Genomic DNA, 21,492 nt, shown 5'->3' with positions numbered 1-21,492 from the left:
TACTCAGGAGGCTGAGGCAGAAGAATAGTTTGAACCCAGGAGGCAGAGGTTGCAGTGAGCTGAGATCGCGCCACTGCACTCCAGCCTGGGCAACAGAATGAGATTCCCTCAAAAAAATAAATATCTACTGACACTTAATACTTGGAAAGGGATAAAAATAAACATTATCTAAAGCCATGGTCCAAACGCAACCCCTACCAACAATTTTAGTCCATTTCTTCCAAGACTTTTTTTTTCTATGCTTTTTGTGAAAACTGGCAAAAACTTTTTCAATGCCGAATTTTAGTTCTGAGTTAAAAATCATACTACCTGTTTATATGGTTTCATATCTTCTTTTTTCATGTGATATACTCTACAAAAAAGCCTGCTGAGATTTTGATAGGGATTATGTTGAATCTAGATCAATTTAGGGTGAAAAACTTTTGTTAGATAAATCCCTTAGTATTTCACATTTTTAAATGCTAAATGGTGTTTTTCAAAAATTTTTTCTTTTCTTTTTCGAGACAGAGTCTTGCTCTGTCGCCCAGGTTGGAGTGCAGTGGCAAAATCTTGGCTCACTGCAACCTCCAACCTCTGGGTTCAAACGATTCTCAAACTGCCTCAGCCTCCCAAATAGCTGGGATTACAGACATCTGCCACCATGCCTGGCTAATTTTTTAAATTACTTTTAGTAGAGATGGGATTTCACCATGTTGGCCAGGCTGGTCTTGAACTCCTGACCTCAGGTGATCTGCCCACCTTGACTTCCCAAAGTGCTGGGATTACAGGTGTGAGCCACTGTGCCTGGCCTCAAATTTTTTTTGTTTTTTGTTTTTTTAAGAGACAGGGGTCTCACTCTTGCCTAGGCTGGAGTGCAGTGGTGTGATCATAGGTCACTGAAGCTTTGAACTCCTAGGCTCAAGTAGCTAGGAATACAAGTGCATACCACCACACCTGGCTAATTTAAAAAAAAATTGTTTTTCATAGAAACGGGAATCTTGTGTTACCAAGGCTAATCTCAATCTCATGGCCTCAAGTGATTCTTTTGCCTCAGCCTCCCACAGTGCTAGGATTGTAGGTATGAGTTACTTCACCCAGCCAAAAAACTTCAATTTCCTATTGTTTGCTAGTATATAGAAATACATATAGTTTTGTACATTGATGCTGTATCTTGCAACCTTGTTAAACTCACTTATTAGTCCCAATAGATTTTTTGTAGATTCTATCAGATTTTCTATATATGATCATATCTTCTGAGAATAAAGAAACTTTTACTTCTTCCTATGCAATCTGAATGCCTTTTATTTCTTTTCTTTTCTTTTTTTTTAAGATGAAGTTTTGCTCTTGTCGCCCTGGCTGGAGTGTAGTGGCTGGATCTCGGCTTACTGCAACCTCCACCTCCCGGGTTCAGGTGATTCTTCTGCCTCAGCCTCCTGAGTAGCTGGGATTACAGGCGCCCACCACCACGCCCAGCTAATTTTTTTGTATTTTTAGTAGAGATGGGGTTTCACCATGTGGCCCGGCTGGTCTTGAAGTCCTGACATCAGGTAATCTGCCCGTCTCGGCCTCCCAAGATGCTGGGATTACAGGCATGAACTACTGCACCCAGCTGCCTTTTCTTTCTCTTGTCTGACTGCACTGACTAGAGTCTCCAATACAATGCTGAATAGAAGTGGTAATAATGGGCTGGGCATGGTGGCTCATGCCTCTAATCCTAGCACTTTGGGAGGCTGTGGTGGGCAGGTTACTTGAGGCCAGGAGTTTGAGATCAGCCTTGCCAACATGGTGAAACTCTGTCGCTACTAAAAATACAAAATACAGTTGGGCATGGCAGTCCACGTCTGTAATCCCAGCTACTTGGGTGGCTGAGGCATGAGAATCGCTTGAACACAAGAGGCAGAGGATGCAGTGAGCCGAGAATGCACCACTATACTCCAGCCTGGGCAACACAGTGAGACCCTATCTCAAAAAAAAAAAAAGGAAAAACGAAGTGGTAAGACTGGAAATCCTTCTCTTGTTCCTGATCTTAGGGGGAAAGTCTTTTACCATTAAGTATGCTATTAGCCATAGATAGGTTTTCTGTAGATGCCCATTATGAGGTTGAGAAACTTCCCTCTGTTCCTTATTTGCTAGAAACTTTATTTAGGATTGGATGTTGAATTTTTTTCAAATGCTTTTTTTTTTGCATCTACTGAGATAATCATATGATTTTTCTTTTATAGTTTGTTAACATAGTGAATTACATTGATTAATTTTCATATGTTAAACCAGTCTTTGCATTCCTGGGATGAACCCTACTTGGTTATAATATACAATCCTTTTTACATATTATGGGATTTGATTTGCTAAAATTTTTATTGTAATTATTTTATCTGTGCTCATGAATGTTACTAGTTTATAGTTTTCTTTTAGTCTTTGGTTTTGGTATCAGGGTAATGCTGGCCTCATAGAATGAGTTGGTAAGTATACCATACCCAGCTAATTTTTGTATTTTTAGTAGAGATGTTTCCTCCATGTTGGCCAGGCTGGTCTTGAACTCCTGACCTCAGGTGATCCACCTGCCTCAGCCTCCCAAAGTGCTGGGATTACAGGTGTGAGCCACTGCGGCCAGCCTGTTTCACATTTCTTAGGGTAGAAGCTGAGGTCGCGGATTTGAGAACTTTCTTCTTTTCTAATACAGGTGTTAAGTGCTACAAATTTCTCTTAAGCACTGCTTTAACAGCATCCCACAAGTTTTGATAGTTTGTTTTCATTTTCATTCAGTTCAAAATACCTTCTAATTTCCCTTTCGATTTCTTTGACCCACAGGTTATTTAGAACCGTGTTACTTAGTTTCCAATTTCTTGAGGATTTAAAAAAATATATGTTACTGATTTCTAATTTATTTCCATCTTGGTCAAAGAACATACTTGCCTTTTTTTTACACTTACTGAAACTTTTTTTATGGCCCAGAATATGGTCTATGTTGGTAAATGTTCCATATGTATTTGAAAAGAACTGGTATTCTGATCTCGTTGAGTCGAATGTTCTAAGTTTATCAAGTTGATAGTGATGCCCAAATCTCCTGTGTCTTTCCTGATTTTCTGCCTGTTCTATTATTGAGAAAGGGGTATTGAAACTTCCAACTATAATTATGATTTGTCTGTTCTCTTTGCAGTTCTCTTAGTTTTTGCCTTCATTTACATACATATACATATATATATCTATATATATATATATTTTTTTGAGATGGAGTCTCACTCTGTCACCCAGGCTGGAGTGCAGTGGCACGATCTCGGCTCACTGCAAGCTCCGCCTCCTGGGTTCACGCCCTTTTCCTGCCTCAGCCTCCTGAATAGCTGGGACTACAGGTGCCTGCCACTACGCCCGGCTAATTGTTTGTATTTTTAGTAGAGACATCCTGGCCACCATGTTAGCCAGGATGGTCTCAATCTGACCTCGTGGTCCGTCTGCCTTGGCCTCCCAAAGTGCTAGGATTACAGGCATGAGCCACCACGCCTGGCCTGTATATTTTAAAGCTCTGTTACTGGGTAGGGTACATAAACATTTAGGATTGTTATATCCTTTTGATAATGGACTCTTCTATTATGAAAAAATAATGTCCTATGGGTTTATAACATATGTAAAAGTATGAGTAACATCATCAGAAGGGGAGAAATGGAAGATAACTGAGGCATCTTATTTTTAAGCATAGTTTTCCCTTTGTTTCTGCATTAGATGATTGACCTGAAATGTCATTCAATTTAACTTACTCTCCATCCTCACCGCCTACTTTAGTTATGAGGCAGTAGGAAGAAATGATCTGCCTCGTGGTTTTCTAGAAATATGAAAGTTGAGTCCTTAAGGCTACACAGAAGGAAAGTACCTCCCCAGGACTTCACCCTTCCCATCCGTTCAACAGGCTTTTCGTCTGTCATATCTTCTCTGTTGAAATGGCCACTGACGAAGAGGAGGAAAGGGATTTTGTTGTGGATTGTTCAGGCACTTCCTTTGGGGTATATGGGGGATGAGAGTTAAATTTGTGGTTTCTCACCTGCTGTTCTGATAGTGGATTTGTGGGAATTCAGGCTTCATTTGGATACCCCGTTAAAGCTTGCTCCTTCATGTTCTTGTTTCTTCCTAGGAGCCAGCACCACTCTTTGACCTCGCCATGCTTGCCTTAGATAGTCCAGAGAGTGGCTGGACAGAGGAAGATGGTCCCAAAGAAGGACTTGCTGAATACATTGTTGAGTTTCTGAAGAAGAAGGCCGAGATGCTTGCAGACTATTTCTCTTTGGAAATTGATGAGGTATGACAGCCATTCTTATACTTCTGTTGTATTCTTCAAATAAAATTTCCAACCAGGCGCAGTGGCTCATGCCTGTAATCCCAGCACTTTGGGAGGCTGAGGTGGGCAGATGACTTGGGGTTAGGAGTTCAAGACCAGCTGGCCAACATGGTGAAACCCCGTCTCTACTAAAAAAATAGAAAAATTAGCCGGGCGTGGTGGCATCCAAGCTGCTTGGGAGGCTGAGGCAGGAGAATCACTTAAACCCAGGAGGCAGAAGTTGCAGTGAGCCAGGATTGCACCACTGCACTCCAGCCTAGGCGACAGAGCAAGACTGCGTCTCAAAAAAAAAACGTTCCAAGGTCAGGGCTAGGCCTCCCCTCAGAAGCAGCAAGTGACATATGTGACATCCTCTCCATTCCCTATTTGCATTTCTAGGTTACATAACTGTACTATTATCCATTCATGCCTACTCCTGTTCCCAGGGTGAAGGACCCAGACATGGAGAGTCGAATCCCTGCAGGCCATTGTAAATGAGATTATGCCATTTGCTCCCATTTCTTCTTACTCCTTGATCTTTGGGGCTCTCCATCTTGATGTATTCTTTGGATCATGAACAGATCCAAAGAAAAGGTTGTTCTGCTGTGCTGTGTATCAGGATGAAAAACTCTTTTTAAGTGTGTAGGTCTGCTCCCAGTGCCCAGCCCAATCAAGTAACATGGTCGCCCAGAGTGGCAGAGAAGAGGACAAGGCCTGGGAAAGCACTGGAGAAATGGGATTTGTTTAAACTATGACAGCATTATTTCTTGTTCCCTTGTCCTGTCTTTTTCCTGCAAGCAGGAAGGGAACCTGATTGGATTACCCCTTCTGATTGACAACTATGTGCCCCCTTTGGAGGGACTGCCTATCTTCATTCTTCGACTAGCCACTGAGGTCAGTGATCAAGCAGATAGTAAGCATTTCGGTACGTGCATGTGTGCTGGAGGGAAAGGGCACATGACCCCCTTTGATACGGAATCAGATGATAAGGGTGGGACAGCTGAACTTGCTCTCATCCTCACTAATATTCATCCCCAGCAATATTCAGCAGTCCCATTTAGAGTTTTAACGCCTAAAATGTCATATTTAGTTTTTTAGCTTTAAGTAGTCTGTGATCTCCATTTAGAATGAAAATGTTTAAATTTGTACCTACTTTGAGGTATTGAATTCTTTGGACCAGGTGAACTGGGACGAAGAAAAGGATTGTTTTGAAAGCCTCAGTAAAGAATGCGCTATGTTCTACTCCATCCGGAAGCAGTACATATCTGAGGAGTCGACCCTCTCAGGCCAGCAGGTACAGTGGTGATGCATATTGGCACCCAAGGACTAGGACAGGCCCTCATACAATCTTTAGGAAATGAAACTTGCCCATCTCTAAAATTTTGGGATTTCTTTGTACCCAACAAGGTTCAAACACAATAGTCAGCTTTTATTCATGAGTTTTACTTCCATCTGCTGATGTAGAACATACCTCCAGAGTGACCTCAGAAATTGTCAAATGTGAAAGCACAAGCCATCACAGTGAGAAACAGGAGGCTGAGTTAGATTGTCTAAGGCTGGAGAGTCCATATACTCCCACTGTTAGCTCTGAAGTGTGTAGCCAGTCTTCAGATTCTGGGTCAGTCGCCCCCGTGTCTCTTAGCTTTTTGCCTTACTCTTTATCCGACCACTGCCCTGCCAGGAAAACAAGGCTCTATAACTCCTCTTACAGGTCAACTTGACACAAAAAGGGTGCCTGGATTCCTAATGTTTCATTGTCACTTTTCCCAGATGATAATGCTTTTCAAATCAACATATATTTTGGGGGAAGTTGGAGGGGAGAGTTGAAATATTCTAAGCATCAAAGGGTAGCCCACTTTAATGAGAGTATGACCCCTGATTGCTCACAGTCATCTCCTGAGCAGTGCGAGCCAGTTTCAGATGAGGAGGCTGAAGGCTGCTCAGGCATGCTCAAGGATTCCAAGTCTGTATAGGTGGGAGGGCAGAGATTTAGTCCTATTGGCCAAAGCCTCTAGGGAGTTTCCTACTCCAGTGGAGGAGGCAACACTTACCAAACTCTGTGGAAACTATCTCATTTGATTGGAAATTTTACCTCAGGCAAAGGAAGGACAGTTGAGAAAGAATATTTTCTTACAAATGAGACAGCTAAGGCTTACAAGAAGGAGAGGAATAATGAGGGAAAATAATCCTCATTAATATTTTCATTCCTCCCCTGGGGATTAGAAATATTTTCAGACCCAATTTTAATGGTAAGTTTGGTACTTCCTACGGTTGCCATCCAAATATCAGTCAGGATCAGACATGATGTTAGCTCCTGCTACAATAAAACCATTTTCTCCCTGAGTGAAAACAAAGGTTCCACAGGAGACAGTCCCACAGAGCAGTGGCTTCTTTTCCCCCCTTAAAAACCTCATGTTGGCTGGACACAGTGGCTCACACCTGTAATCCCAGCATTTTAGGAGGCTGAGGTGGGAAGATGGCTTAAGCCCTGGAGTTTGAGGCTGTATTGAGCTATGATCACGCCACTGCCCTCCAGCCTGGGTGACAGAGCAAGACCTTGTCTCTAAATAAACAACAACAAAAAATCCTCTTGTGTTCAGGCATGTGGGATCCCTGAGAGGCTAGTGCACAAGATCCACTTCAAAAGCCCTAGATAACACCAAGTCTTTCCAGGCTTAGTGCACATCCCATCAGCCAGGACACCAGTATATGTTGGGATGCAAACAGGGAGGTTTATGACATCTAATGTGTTTTCCAGAGTGAAGTGCCTGGCTCCATTCCAAACTCCTGGAAGTGGACTGTGGAACACATTGTTTATAAAGCCTTGCGCTCACACATTCTGCCTCCTAAACATTTCACAGAAGATGGAAATATCCTGCAACTTGCTAACCTGCCTGATCTATACAAAGTCTTTGAGAGGTGTTAAATATGGTCATTTATGCACTGTGGGATGTGGTGTTCTTTCTCTGTATTCCGATACAAAGTGTTGTATCAAAGTGTGGTATACAAAGTGTACCAACGTGAGTGTTAGTACCACTTAAGACTTACACTTGCCTTCTAGCTGGTAGCATTCCTTTATACACGGTGGATTAATTATAAATAAATAGTCAGATGTATCCTAACATAATTTCTTATTTAATTTTATTATTTATATATTGTGTTAGTTCAGATGCCAAAAAGAGCTCTCGAACATGTCGCAGGCTCTGACAGCACTGACCGTGGAGAAGGCTGGATTTGATCATCTAGTGTCTTCAGTAACCAAAGCTAATTATTAAGGAAAAAAACTTGAAGAAAGAAAATAGTCCTTACTTCATCTATAATGAGTTTTTGGTTTTTGAGGTTTTTTCTTTTTTTTTTTTTGAGAGTGAGTCTTGCTCTGTTGCCCAGGCTAGAGTGCGGTGGCATGATCTTGGCTCACTGCAACCTCCGCTTCCCAGGTTCAAGCAATTCTCCTGCCTCAGCTTCCCAAGTAGCTGGGATTACAGGCACCTGCCACCATGCCCAGCTAATTTCACTATGCTGGCCAAGCTGGTCTTGAACTCCTGACCTCAGGTGATCCTCCTGCCTCGGCCTCCCAAAGTGCTGAGATTACAGGCATGAGCCGCCACGGCCGGGAAAAGGATGAATTTTTAAGTTAGCCCACTTTGTTAATGACTATGAGTACTAATAGCTTAAGATAAAGAAGTTTCTAGGTAATCTTTTTTGAAGGATGATGTAAAAATATAAACTTTAACTGTGAGTGACAAAATAAGCTTCCTTAATATTAGCCTACATTTAGAGAAATGGAGCATTCAGCGTGGGAAGGAAGAATGTCTATGGTTTTAAGGTAAAATCCAGATTCCAAGACTCAGTGAACAAAGTTCAGTGATAAAGAACAGACTACTCTCATCTTATGAAGAAATGGAGCAATTTCACTTGTAAAGACTAGGACGACAGAATGTTACAGACATATTTATTGTGCCACAAAATAGGCAAGGTCAGTTTTGAACAATAACAACTCCACAAAGTAGACCAGGACATCTCAGAAGTGAGGTTCCATGAGCCCAGGTGGGGCACAGGCTGAGTGACCTTTAGTGGAGAGGAATAGGGGGTTTTCTGAGCTTCAAGAGCTGGGCCACACAGTATGTTGGTTCTAGCTGGGATGGAGTTCTAGAATAAACCTGCACTTTAGAACACCTTTCCACCCACCCCCAACCACACAACTTGCTACTGAAAATGTATAGGCTGAGGCACAATGGCTCATGCCTATAATCCCAATACTTTGGGAGGCTGAGACAGGCAGATCACTTATGGTCAGGAGTTCAAGACCAGCCTGGGCAACATGGTGAAACCCTATCTCTAATAAAAATACAAAAATTAGCAGGGTGTGGTGGCGGGCACTTGTAATCCCACCTACTTGGGAGACTGAGGCAGGAGAATCACTTGAACCTAGGAGGCCGTGGTTGCAGTGAGCCGAGATCGTGCCACTGCACTCCAGCCTGGGTGACTGAATGAGACTCTGTCTCAAAAAAAAAAAAAAAGAAAGAAAATGTATAGAAAATCATCTCAATTCAGGAGATTGGTATCCATATTTTTTAAATGGCTAGTTAAAAAAGGAACAAATATTAGAGATTTTATTCACTTTTGAATTATCTTTTTAAAGTCTACTTTTATTATCTTATGTGCCTTTAGTCACTAGATTTTCCCCAATATATTTTCTATGTACGCACTTTAAAGATACAATAATCATTTCAGTAAAACCACCTGGGTACTAAGAGCAAAAGAGAATCATAAATTCTGCAAAGTAATTGCACTTCATGATTTAAAAAAACCTCTTGGACAGGGTACCTCTAAAGATGAAACTAAATTCTTTAAAAGTTCTACATTCCAGATTGTTGTTCCTCGAGAAGGAGACAAAAGAAGAGGGATGTGGTTGCCATGATTTGTTTTAAAGTCTCCTGTAACAAAATGAATGTCAGTAGCCAATTGTGGTTGGCAAAAGGGTGTATTTAATAGAATCTGCAGGCAGATTTCCAATCTGCCCACCCTGCCCTACCCTCCCCCTTTGGGTTTGTTTGAGGTTTCATTCCACAAATAAGCAGCAGATAAAATACTTTACAAGGTACAGCACAGTTGTATTGAAGAAAAAAGGACTCAACTCTTACTTTAAGAGTATTAGGCCTGGACTTCCCCTGCCCCATGCAATAAAGCGAGTTTTATATACACTCCCCCATATGTTTTTCTAACATTTTCTTATATAAATTTAAATATTTTACCAAAAAAAGGCTTTTTTCCTCCAAACATATAAATTTGAGTGAAACATAGATTCCCCACCCAAGAACTTGTTTCTTCACTAAAATACAAATGTTGTCTGATGTTAAGGGTAAATGTCTTTTGACCACTGGAGATCACTGAAGTCTGAACTGCACCGTGGAGAAGGCACTTGTGTTTTCTGAGGTCTCCAGCAAGGATCTCAGTAAGCACTCATAGAATTGCTGTCTGTCCTCCAGAACCCGTGCCAAGGCCTCCGAGTGCCCAGTTACTGAGGCAGCTGGGGAAAAATGTTGAGTAAACATGATTCTACAATTACGGAGATAAAAAATAAAAACAGCATGGACTGGTTCTAGCCTAGAATCAAACTACAACAAAATCCAAAGTGTTCATTCATGAAGATTCAAACTGGCTTCATTCTCTCATAAATTATAAAATACAAAGGTGGCTGTTTTAATGACAAAACTCAAAACAGTACTAAAAGGGGTCTGTGTCAGTGGACAAAAGTCAGTCCCTCTAGGGAGGGCCCCAAGGAGCATCACCCAGGTTGAAGGGTGGTTTTCCTACTGCTGGGCCAAAAGTGCTGTCCTGTTGGCCTTCATCTTCTCCAGCCGCTTGGCCAGGTGGCTGTTGGTCATCTCCATCTCCTCAATCTTGTCCAGTGCTGTTCGTAACTGGAGACAGGGAGAGTGCAGTCACTACATGTGGTCAGAAACAGCATCCAGTGCTACTCTATTTTCAGCTTCCTGGGAAATGAAAGCACTGCTAATTGTGATGGCCTTGCGCAGGACCCACAGTCTCATTTTTTCTGTCAGAAGTGTTAAATAATGATACTGAGGATTGTTTATTTGTTTTAATCACAGAAAGGATATATAGAAGTTGGAGAAATAGACCTGATCTGAAGCAGAAATAAAAACTATCTTTTTACTTATTATCTAATTGACCAAAACATAAAAGTAAATGGCAGTCACTATGTAGGTCAAAAACCAACACAAATTAGTTAAGTGACTCCACTGCTGTTTCCTTAAGTATCACATTTCTTACACAGCTAAGAATTTATTTCCAAAAGATGTTTTCTTTTTAGGAATGTATTCTCCAAGAAGCATATTAAAAGAAGTACCTCTCGTTGTAGCTTCCTTTTTTCTGCTTTCAGTTCATCTTCAACTTTCTCAGCATTCTCAGCAGCAGTTTTATATCTCAGAACCTGTCCCTCAAGCCGGCTAATCTGTAAGTATGAGAACATAGGCCTCTAGTACTAGGCATTAGAAGTCACCACTTTTGGTAGCCAAGATGGAAATACAATGTCATTATAAATGTGAAGTAATCTAACACTAACAAGTCCCCTAAGGGTGAGTCATAAGTCCTGTCAGAACTCAATTGCTATTTATAAACCAAGAAATGTCCCCAGAGAGGATTATAGCTGTAGAGTCATTTTAGGGCCAATTTCCCATGCTAAGTTTTATTATGACCGTATTGTTTAAGTGCCAAAGCAATATAGGAGGAGACTCACTAAATGGAAAAGTTCTTAAGACTTTTTGGAATGTGTAAGGGATTTTGTTACAAATGATGATCTTGAATTCTATTGAAATATCTACAAAGAACAATGACAGCTATAGTTTCCTATGTTTTTAGAGAAAACAGAAGGCTAAAATGCCCCAATAAGTGCTCTCTGCTGGCTTTTCTATTTTAATACAGAACTATTATTGATCCAACTGTAAAAGCAACCCAGGCACTCATGGGGTTGTTAGCCACTTAGATGCAGGAAGGACATTTAAATCACTTGGTACCATATAGAAGTACTTACACTTTGCTCCAAGGTGGTTATATCCTGTTCTGCTTTTGAAAGCTTAAATTTGTATTCGCTAATTTGTCTATTGGCATCTCCTAGAACAGAAGAAGACAATAAATTATCTTCACCTGTCAGAGATGACGGTATGAGGGTATGAGCCATCAGGCAGTCGAGAGGACCATGCAGTCTTAAGATTACAAAATACAGGCTGGGCGCGGTGGCTCACGCCTGTAATCCCAGCATTTTGGGAGGCCGAGGTGGGCGGATCACGAGGTCAAGAGATCGAGACCATCGTGGCCAACATGGTGAAACCCTGTCTCTACTAAAAATACAAAAATTAGCTGGGCGTGGTGGCACAGGCCTGTAGTCTCAGCTACTCGGGAGGCTGAGGCAGGAGAATCACTTGAACCTGGGAGGCAGAGGTTGCAGTGAGCCGAGATCGTACCACTGCACTCCAGCCTGGCGACACAGTGAGACTCCACCCCACCCCAAAAAAAAAACTGCAAAATACAAATGCACACACAACAACCATAGCATCTTCAGTAGCCCAGCTTCTGGACTACATACTACAAGATGCTCTAGCATATATGTTACTACAGTATCCCTTGCAGCAAGAGTTAGAAGAAAATTCATTCTTTACCCGATGATATGTGTGAGCAGGGCTTGAGAAAGGAGCCCTGCCAATTCAGCAGCAGCCCCTACTATCCTTTTGTGTAACCTTGTGGAGCCTCCATGCCCACAGTACTGGGCCCTCTCATTCCCTGAACCCGGCCCCATACCTTCCCATCTCCCAGGTTTTGCTTCTGCTATCCAATACTGTAAGGGTCCTTTTCTCCCACCTCTGACTTAAGTCTTAACCTTCAAGGACAAGCTCAATTTTCACCTCTTTCATGACTCTCCTTAGTTAATTATAACTTCTTCCCTTGCTGTATTTTATTGGCATTTTTATGACATCTGTCATGCTTTTTAAACATCGTATATGTAAGTAAGGAGAGGGGCCCTGTCTTGGCCTTCCTAAATCTGCCTCTGTACCTAGCCAAGTGCTCTGCACATAGTGTATGCCTAAATACATATATGTTGGAATAAATGCTGTTCAGTAACGTGATAATGTGTTATGGGTAGAGCTATAAGTTATTAGATGAACATCTGACCTAGGAAGTAACTCACTTAAAATGAAAAGTTTAGAAATAATGGCAGGGGACTTTTAAAAATCCCTGCAAGAATCCAAGTTTAGCAAAAATCAGTCTTTAGCATGATTAGAGTATTAAGATTTGCAAAAGATAAACCAAATCTAACATACCACAGGAAATATTCAGATTATCTAACTTAAGAACTTTGCTACATTTCCACATGACCAAGGTTACAATTACTTATACAGTCTTCAATGTGAGAGGTTTTTCTTTTTCTTTTTCTTTTTTTGAGACGTAGTCTCGCTCTGTTGCCCAGGCTGGAGTGCAGTGGCGCGATGTTGGCTCACTGCAAGCTCTGTCTCCTGGGTTCACACCATTCCGCTTCGGCCTCCTGAGTAGCTGGGACTACAGGTGCCACCACCACGCCTGGCTAATTTTTTGTATTTTTAGTAGAGACAGGGTTTCACTGTGTTAGCCAGGATGGTCTCAATCTCCTGACCTTGTGATCTGCCCGCCTCAGCCTCCTAAAGTGGCGAGAGGTTTTTCTAATTGGACAATTACTGTCACCTTAAAAGGAACAGGGTTGCCATCTCCCCAAAAGCCGTATCTGGTAGTGAAAGAGAAGTATTCCTATTTCTGAGCTCTAAAACAAGCTTCAGGATCTTATTTTTAAATTGTTATCCTCAGCAATCTATTATCCAAATATACTGCTTCCTACTCACTCTCCAAACCACCTTTCCCCTCCTGTTTTCAAAAGTTTAAGTCTCTTATCTCAGTAATTTAATGTGTGTTTTGAAATCCCATTCCAAAACACTCACATAATAGGCAAGGCATTGTCCAGAACCGAGAGTTGCTACACTCCTGGTCTTCTGGTCCAGGGGAGCTGCTTGCTTTTGTCTTTGCCAGCTTTCCCACAGTTCTGCAAAGCTCACTTTGTTCTACACCTCCTCCCTGGGTACTTTACCTTCTGCAAATACCAGCTGTACAACACCTACCTACTCTAGGAAGTATTCACACATAAATGCAAGCCCATTCCCCCTAAATCTGTTTCCTTTTAAATTTGCTGCTTCAGGACAATCTCTCAGATCTATCCTCTACCCTCTCTTTAAGACTGCTGACAGCCACTGAACTGGTTCAGGCTCACCACTGTAGTAGCTTCCTGACTAGTCAGCCTGCCTCTTCCCATGTCCTTGTTCTCATCTACCCCCAACACCAAAATGACATTCTTGAATAAAATATTCACCAGGAAATGTCACAAGTGTCCTAACTGATGTCCAACAGAAAAGATAATACCAATATCAAAAGTTAGTATTAATAAGCCTTAATCCAAAAAGTATTTTCTCTCTTTTTTTTTAAGAGACAGGTTTTCACCACATTGCCCAGCTGGTCTCGAACTTCTGAGCTCAAGCAATCCACCACCTCGGCTTCTCCAAATGCTGGGATTATGGGCGTGGGCGACCACGCCTGGCCCCAGGAAGTCTTTTCTTGGCAGCCCATCTCAGAAGATTTACATGAAAAGTCCATGGAATAAACAAAATTTTAATACTAGTTATCAGAAAAGTCACTATTCTTATTGGAAAAATACAAATCTCCTCTGTCCCAGAATTACACATAATCACTCACAAAGGGTAACTACAAATTCCTGCTGAAATCTTCCTACTATGGGAATTAGTGTGACTATAGTGATCATTTTATTATGAGGTCAAAAGTAGAAAGTGAGAAAAACCGGAATAATCTGGGTAAAATGAATAGACTTTATTTTGTGGTCTTATTTTAAATTTCATCTAATAAAGATAAACTTGGATTAACAAAAATACTTCTAGGAAAATTCTGACACTATGCAATTTAGTGTGAAGTAGTTCCAAATAGATTCCTCCAATTATCCAAGATAAATTCCAGAGGAAAAACTTTAATGGGGAAGGGTGCTTGCTGTACGGGAGCTTAAAGATGACACATGGGTATAGAAAAGGACAGTGCCAGGTTGTCAAAAGGCATTTCACTATGTGCAAAAAGTTCCTAGAAATCACTTTACCCAGAAAGGAACGTTATCCCCTGAAGCACACAGGCTAGTGGAGCCTCTATTCAGCTATCTTACTGACTAGGACTGTTTTTCTGGACTAGCCAAGGACTAACCAATCTTTGTAGCATAGCTCTTCTTAAGAAAAGCGTATTACGGCCGGGCACGGTGGCTTACGCCTGTAATCCCAGCACTCTGGGAAGCTGAGGCAGGTGGATCACCTGAGGCCAGGAGTTCGAGACCAGCCTGGTAAATATGGCGAAACTCTGTCTCTGCTAAAAACATAAAAAATTAGCCAGGCACCAGGTGGCAGGTGCCTGTAATCCCAGCTACTCCAGAGGCTGAGGCAGGAGAATTACTAGAATCCAGGAGGCAGAGGCTGCAGTGAACTGAGATTGTGCCACTGCACTCCAACCTGGGTGACAGAGCAAGACTCCCGTCTCAAAAAAAAAAAAGAAAAGAAAAGAAAGAAAAGTACTACAAGACACCAGCAACCTGCTGACAAACCCACCCCTGGGACACAGTCTATACACGACTGGGACTGACCTGTCCCCTGGTACCTACTCTGCATTTCGATGAACTGCAAGTCTGAGCCATTCTGCAGTCCTGCCAGGTCACCCACTGTGCCATCATTCCTGGAGCACTTCTGTCGTTCCTCCTCTAACTGAAGCTTCAGTTTTCTAATCTGAAATGAAAATAAAGGTTCATCAGCAAGATCCAATCTCTGAAATGAAGCCGATGCTTATTCTGTGGTCACATCATAGAACAAAGCAGACCCTTATCATATCAGCCACATTCATTCAAAACCTATTTTCTTGAGTGCCTAATAGGAGACACCCATTGTCCTAGGTGCTAAAGATAATGAACAAACATCAAAAAGAGCAAGCCCCAGGACCAGGTGTCCCAATAAAAAATAGCCAGATTTTAAATTTGTGTCTGCTTTATGGAACAGTACATCTTTGGGGTATTTTTTGTTACTTTTGTTTAAAATGGAAAATTCCAGCCAGGCACAGTGGCATGTACCTATATATCCGGCTACTTGGGAGGCTGAGGCATGAGAATCACATGAGCCCAGGAGTTTGAGACCAACCTGGGAAACATAGTGAGACCTCATCTCTAAAAAAATAAAAATATAAACAGTTAATTGATAGGGTATATTCAAGGGATTATTTCTTAAAATGGAAGATTCCATGAGCAGTTTTTTGTAGTTTACTTTTAGACATAGGTTAAATTTTCTTAGAAAACTTTCTGTATATAAAAATAATTGGGGCCAGGAGTGGTGGCTCACGCCTGTCATCCCAGGACTTCGGGAAGCCAAGGCGGGCGGATCACGAGGTCAAGAGTTCGAGACCATCCTGGCCAACATGGTGAAACCCCGTCTCTACTAAAAATACAAAAATTAGCTGGGCATGGTGGTTCATGCCTTTAGTCCCACCTACTCGGGAGGCTGAGGCAAGAGAATCACTTGAACCTGGGAGGTGGAGGTTGCAGTGAGCAGAGATCACATCACTGCACTCCAGCCTGGTGACAGAGTGAGGCTCTGTCAATAAGAATAAGAATAAGATATATAGAGATGACTCCCCAGCTGTCCTTAACTCCATCAACAGGGGTCAAAGGGAAGCCTCTGTACTAAGATTAAGTTTGCCACTCCCCAATGGGAAAAGGGTAAGCTCTATATTGGGACTAACTATACTTCCCAGACACCTCTGCCCTTTCAACACACAGGGTCACCGTCATTAGCTGCTCTGAGAGAACCAGGACTGATTTCATTGTCTCCATCATTCCTATTTATGTGCATCTGGCAAAGGGTCATATTCTTCCTCTGCACTCTTCCTCACAAGGGTCTGTAGGACCACTAACCTTCATCTCCTAACCTTTCCCAATGCCTGAAACTTTCCCACTGTGCCCTCTAGAATTAACAGTCCATCATCAGCAAATGCCCTCTGTCCTCAGTCTTTTCTCTGAGCAGATGAGAACCCTCTCCCTTAAGAATCCTGCTGCTTCTGCAGCTCTCTCAAACACTTTTTTTTTGTTTTGTTTTGTTTTGTTTGTTTGAGACAGGGTCTTGCTCTGTGGCCGAGACTGGAGTGCAGTGGTGTGATCTCAGCTCACTGCAACCTCTGCCTCCTGGGTTCAAGCGATTCTCCTGCCTCAGCCTCCCAAGTAGCTGGGATTCCAGGTGCATGCCACCACATCTGACTAATTTTTGTTATTTTTAGTAGGTGGGGTTTCATCATGTTGGCCAGGCTGGTCTTGAACTCCTGACCTCAAGTCATCCGCCCACCTCGGCCTCCCCAAGTGCTGGGATTACAGACATGAGCCACCATGCCCGGCCCTTTTTTTTTGGTACTTCCACAGCCTCCTACTACTGAACCTAGAGATGGAATAGGTGTCCTCTTGCTTTCCTTGCTGGTATTTTCCCTACATCTTCCCTAAAAGTCCCAGGTCTTAATCTCATCTCTTCAAATTATATACACTAACTACTTATCATTGCCAAAATCCCATTCCTTCATCACCATTTATTAAATAGCTCCCAACTTGCACTCCCTCTAGACTATTCCTGTCTTAATTTCTGGCAATTTCAATGTATATCTAAGTAGAGGATCTCCCTGACAAATGATCTCTCAATTTCTGGTACACCTCCTCATATGGTAAAATGTATTCCCCAGTGCTGAAGGTGGGGCCTGGTAGGAGGTATCTGGGTCATGGGGCAGATCCCTCATGGATGGCTTTGCACCGTTCCCTTGGTGATGAGTGAGTTCTCGCTCTGGTAGTTCACACAAGATCTGGTTGTTTAAGAGTGTACATCACCTCCCCAGTCACTCACTCTGGCTTTCTCTCTTGACATATGACGTGCCTGCTCCCCCTTCACCTTCTGCCGTGATTAGAAGTTTCCTGAGGCCGACTGGGCACGGTGGATCATGCCTGTAATCCCAGCACTTTGGGAGGCCGAGGTGGGTGGATCACCTAGGTCAGGAGTTCAAGACCAGCCTGGCCTGAGGCCTCAGGAAAATGAGCTCAGAAGCTGAGCAGATGCTGACACCATGCTTCCTGTACAGCTTGCAGAACTACAGCCAATTAAACCTCTTTTCTTTTACTTTTTTTTTTGTTTTGAGACAAAGTCTCACTCTGCCACCCAAGGCTGGAATGTAGTGGTGCAATCTTGGCTCACTGCAGCCTCCGCCTCCCTTCTGCCTCAGCCTCCCAAGTGGCTGGGACTACAGGCACCTACCACCATGCCCGGCTAATTTTTGTATATTTTTAGTAGAGTTGGGGTTTCACCATGTTGGCGAGGCTGGTCTCGACTCCTGACCTCAACCACCTGCCTCAGCCTCCAGAAGTGCTGGGATTACAGGCATGAGCTGCCACGCCCAGTCAAACCTCTTTTCTTTATAAATTACCCAGCCTCAGGTATTCCTTTATAGCAAAGCAAAAAATGGACTAACCCACCTCCCTTCCAAGGATCTTGCCATCTATCCCTTCTTGCCCTCAGCTACTCACTCCCACAATCATATACTAGATCTTATCATTAGACAACTGTAATCCCTACACAATTTAGTTCCATGTATCCTCTCTCTAACCACCATTCCTCATCTTTCTAGGTCTTTCTCTCTAGACCCGAATTCCAACAACCCTTCAACCACACTGGTACCACTAATCTACAGATTACATCATCTTTCTACTATACCTTGATGTGTTCCTGAATATCTCCCGAGGGTCCATCATTATAATCATTTTCTTACATACTCCCTCACCTCTCCTGCCCCATTAATACTGTCCTGGTAAAATCTAGCTCTCTACCCACTCCATGCCTGCCCCTATGCAGCTGTAAGTAGCCAGAGAAACACATATAATAAATGCATTCACACAAACCTTCTAACATATCATATAATACTGTTTATTGTCTGATGTCTTCCTACTAGAATGTCCCTCAGGCAGGAATTTTTTTCTAAACTAACGTATTCACTGAAATATCCCAGTGCCTAGAATAGTGCGTGTTAAATAGTAGAATCTCACTCAACATTTGTTGAATGACTGAATAGGAGTTCCAAAATAGAGAACACAGAATATGGGAGGGGAAAAAATCAGTAACAAAATCATTCAAGAAATCTTCCCAGAACTAAAGTATGGGACAGGGGCCCAGCATCACACATGAAAACTTCAAATCACATCGCTATCTTCAAATTACACCAGAACACTAGAGAGAAAGAGAATAGGATACAACCTTCTACAAAGAGGAGAAAAATAGATCACAAATCAGAAAAAATCAGAACTCAAAATGTTCATGAAAACTCAACAGCCATACTTGAAGTCACAGCACAATGAAGAAATGTCTTTTTAAAAAATCTTAAGGAGAACAATGGCAACTCAGGATTCTCTGCCTAGCCAAACTATTTTAATCAAGTAAGAGGGTAGAATGAAGACATCTTCAGGCCTGCAAGGTCATGAAAAATTAACAATCCACAAACCCTCTTCTCAGGAAGCTACTGAAAGATGTGCCAACATAAGAAAATAAATAAGGAGAAAGACATGAGATACCGGAAAAAGGGAACCCAACCTAAATCATATGCAAAGAAAATCCCCAGATGCCAATGAAGGGTGACCACATCTATGTGGTCAAGCCATTAGTTTAGAAAGGGACAAGTCAGATGCACCAAGATTCAACAAACTGGAACTGAAAGAATGCCAGATGCATCTGAAAATACTGAGTGGGTTTAATCTACTGTTGGAGATTCTGTGGCTAAATTGATGATGGAAAACCAAGCAAATACAAAGAAAAACCGTAACATTAACTTAGAGGAAACTAATAGTTCCAAGGGAGATGATCCTAGAATGCAACCTGGCTCCACTGTGAGTAGTGTTCAGAGGGTCCTAATGACACAAGCAGACTGGAATTATACTGTTCCTTTATTAGGAGGATTTGGGAGTGGAAAATATGTATGTGTGTGGCAGGGACAAAGGATGAAAAACAGCTAAACCTTCATCTTCCATAAAAGGATGTCAATATAGAATGCCTGAAGCAAAACAATCAAGACACAATGCAAGTATGTTACACAGAGATACAAGGACAGTACACAAGAATCAGCTAAAAGCATTTAACAGAAATGGTCAGGGGTGAGGACAGAGGAGCCAGGCCAGGGGATTGCTGTGTTCATAACAAGCTTTATAGAAAACCATATGACTCCTTAACCTATGTGTCCTTAAAAAAAATGTTTTAAGAACAGAAAATAACAAAGAGGTAAAATATGAATTATCTATCCTTCAAATCTCCCTTGAGTACTGATGTTTGAAATAAGCATATTTCTTTTTAATGAACATTTCAATTAGCTAGTATTTTACCATGTAACTTCGTTAAAATTATTTTACACTCCATTAAGAATGCCTTTACCTGTGACAGTAGTTCTTCCTTCTCTCCAGCAAGTTTTCGTAGCCTTACATCTAAAACAAATGAAAAAGATCGTAAACTAAATATGATGTAGTATATAAACAAAAAATTTTCAAACTCATAAACAGCTAATATTATCTGATAAATTACATTACTTACAGCTCTGAATATCTAAAGAAATAAAGGTGTTAATAGCATTACGGAAAAGTTCTTAACTCTCTAAAACGTATTTCCACACAACTGATACTTATCAGGGCACCAAATGCAACATTTGTTCCCCACAGCAGTGATTTGCCACTTAAAGACAAATTGAAGTACAAAGGAGGTCATTTCCTTGTTTCAAGCTTTCACTAGTAGACAACTCAAATGTCAAGTGTGCTCCCAAAGGCTGAGCCCTTAGCGGGAGAGATCCAAGTATGTGAAAGAAGATGGGGTAAGAGCAGGACTGGGCAAAGGAAGCTGGAGGAGAGAAAAGAGAGGAGCACAATGCTGGAAGAAGCGAAGTCCCCAAAAGCTAGTAGGGGGGGAAGGGGACCCACTCCAAGATGTGGGCAGCTGGGCCAGGTGCGGTGGTTCACGCCTGTAATCCCAGCACTTTGGGAGGCCTAGTTGGGTGGATCACTTGAGATCAGGAGTTTGAGACCAGCCTAGCCAAAATCGTGAAACCATGTCTCCACTAGAAAATACAAAAATTAACCGGGCGTGGTGGCAGGTGCCTGTAATCCCAGCTACTCAGGAAGCCATCTGAACCTGGGAGATAAGAGGTTGCACATTGCAGTGAGCTGAGATCGCGCCACTGCAATCCTGCCTAGGCGACCAAGTGAGACTCTGTCTCAAAAAAAAAGATGTGGGCATCCATGGGTGGATCTGTGGCTTGGTAGCAGCATCAGGGTTCACTCCTGGCCTCTGGAGATTTGACTCTTCCCAAGCCTGCATTAAAATAGGCCCCTTCAGCTGAGGAGACACCGTTGTTCACTTAAAAAAGCAGCTGACACCTGACTGACCACTACCCTCTGTAAACAATGAGGGTCACAGCCAAATACAGATTTTGGTTTCTTCTGCACCTTTCAAGCAGGTCTGCCTGCTGGGACCTGCAGACGAGGGAAACAACAGCAGGGAAACACCCTGGGCTGCCTGTAGCCAGACTCTCGTTCCATTCTCCAGATCTCTCTTGCTCACCCAGCATCTTGCTTTATTCAAAGGGCCTTACAATCACATTTCTGGAATGCTCCACATTAGAGAATGTGCTTACTAACTTTTAAAATGTTTTTCAGTTTGCTTTACACTTATATCTCTCACTCCTCTAAGAAGCTTACACATATATGAAAACAAGATGAAAAATGAAAAAAGATTGTTTTTTAAAAAATAAAAGTGAGCTAATGATACAGTATCTATCTGTGCCATTTTTCTTCCTCTAGAGTAGATTTCTTAGTGGGGTCAATAGATGGGCGACTTTGGTTTCTTGGAGAGAGGTGTCAGATTCTCAAAGGGTTAAATTTAAGAGGTTTAGACTTTAAGAGTCTGGGGGCCAGGCGCGGTGGCTCAAGCCTGTAATCCCAGCACTTTGGGAGGCCGAGACGGGCAAATCATGAGGTCAGGAGATCGAGACCATCCTGGCTAACAAGGTGAAACCCC

General features: G+C 42.2%; 2 protein-coding genes across 5 annotated transcripts in view; one reads left to right on the top strand and one right to left on the bottom strand.

The window, feature by feature from the left end:
- Positions 1-7,412, top strand: part of MLH1 (mutL homolog 1) — a 55,063-nt gene extending 47,651 nt beyond the window's left edge. The window contains 4 exon segments of the mRNA XM_011953348.1: positions 4,103-4,267; positions 5,087-5,179; positions 5,466-5,579; positions 7,044-7,412. Of these exon segments, the coding sequence (XP_011808738.1) occupies positions 4,103-4,267; positions 5,087-5,179; positions 5,466-5,579; positions 7,044-7,211 (540 nt within the window). The 3' untranslated portion in view covers positions 7,212-7,412.
- A 1,505-nt stretch (positions 7,413-8,917) lies between these two features.
- The window catches only part of LRRFIP2 (leucine rich repeat (in FLII) interacting protein 2), a 130,660-nt gene continuing 118,085 nt past the window's right edge, over positions 8,918-21,492 (bottom strand). For 3 of the 4 annotated variants that reach the window (XM_011953345.1, XM_011953343.1, XM_011953342.1), the window contains 5 exons: positions 19,861-19,910; positions 15,036-15,156; positions 11,340-11,419; positions 10,656-10,760; positions 9,251-10,209 (listed from right to left, as the gene is read on the bottom strand). In XM_011953345.1, the coding sequence (XP_011808735.1) occupies positions 10,099-10,209; positions 10,656-10,760; positions 11,340-11,419; positions 15,036-15,156; positions 19,861-19,910 (467 nt within the window). In that variant the 3' untranslated portion in view covers positions 9,251-10,098. Of the gene's footprint in view, positions 10,210-10,655; positions 10,761-11,339; positions 11,420-15,035; positions 15,157-19,860; positions 19,911-21,492 lie in introns of all 4 variants that reach the window. The other variant, XM_011953344.1, reaches the window with a different exon arrangement.

The sequence above is a fragment of the Colobus angolensis genome, unplaced genomic scaffold, assembly GCF_000951035.1.
Source record: "Colobus angolensis palliatus isolate OR3802 unplaced genomic scaffold, Cang.pa_1.0 Scaffold36, whole genome shotgun sequence".
In the NCBI taxonomy this organism is placed as follows: Eukaryota; Metazoa; Chordata; class Mammalia; order Primates; family Cercopithecidae; genus Colobus; species Colobus angolensis.
This window is presented reverse-complemented; position numbering and strand designations above follow the sequence as displayed.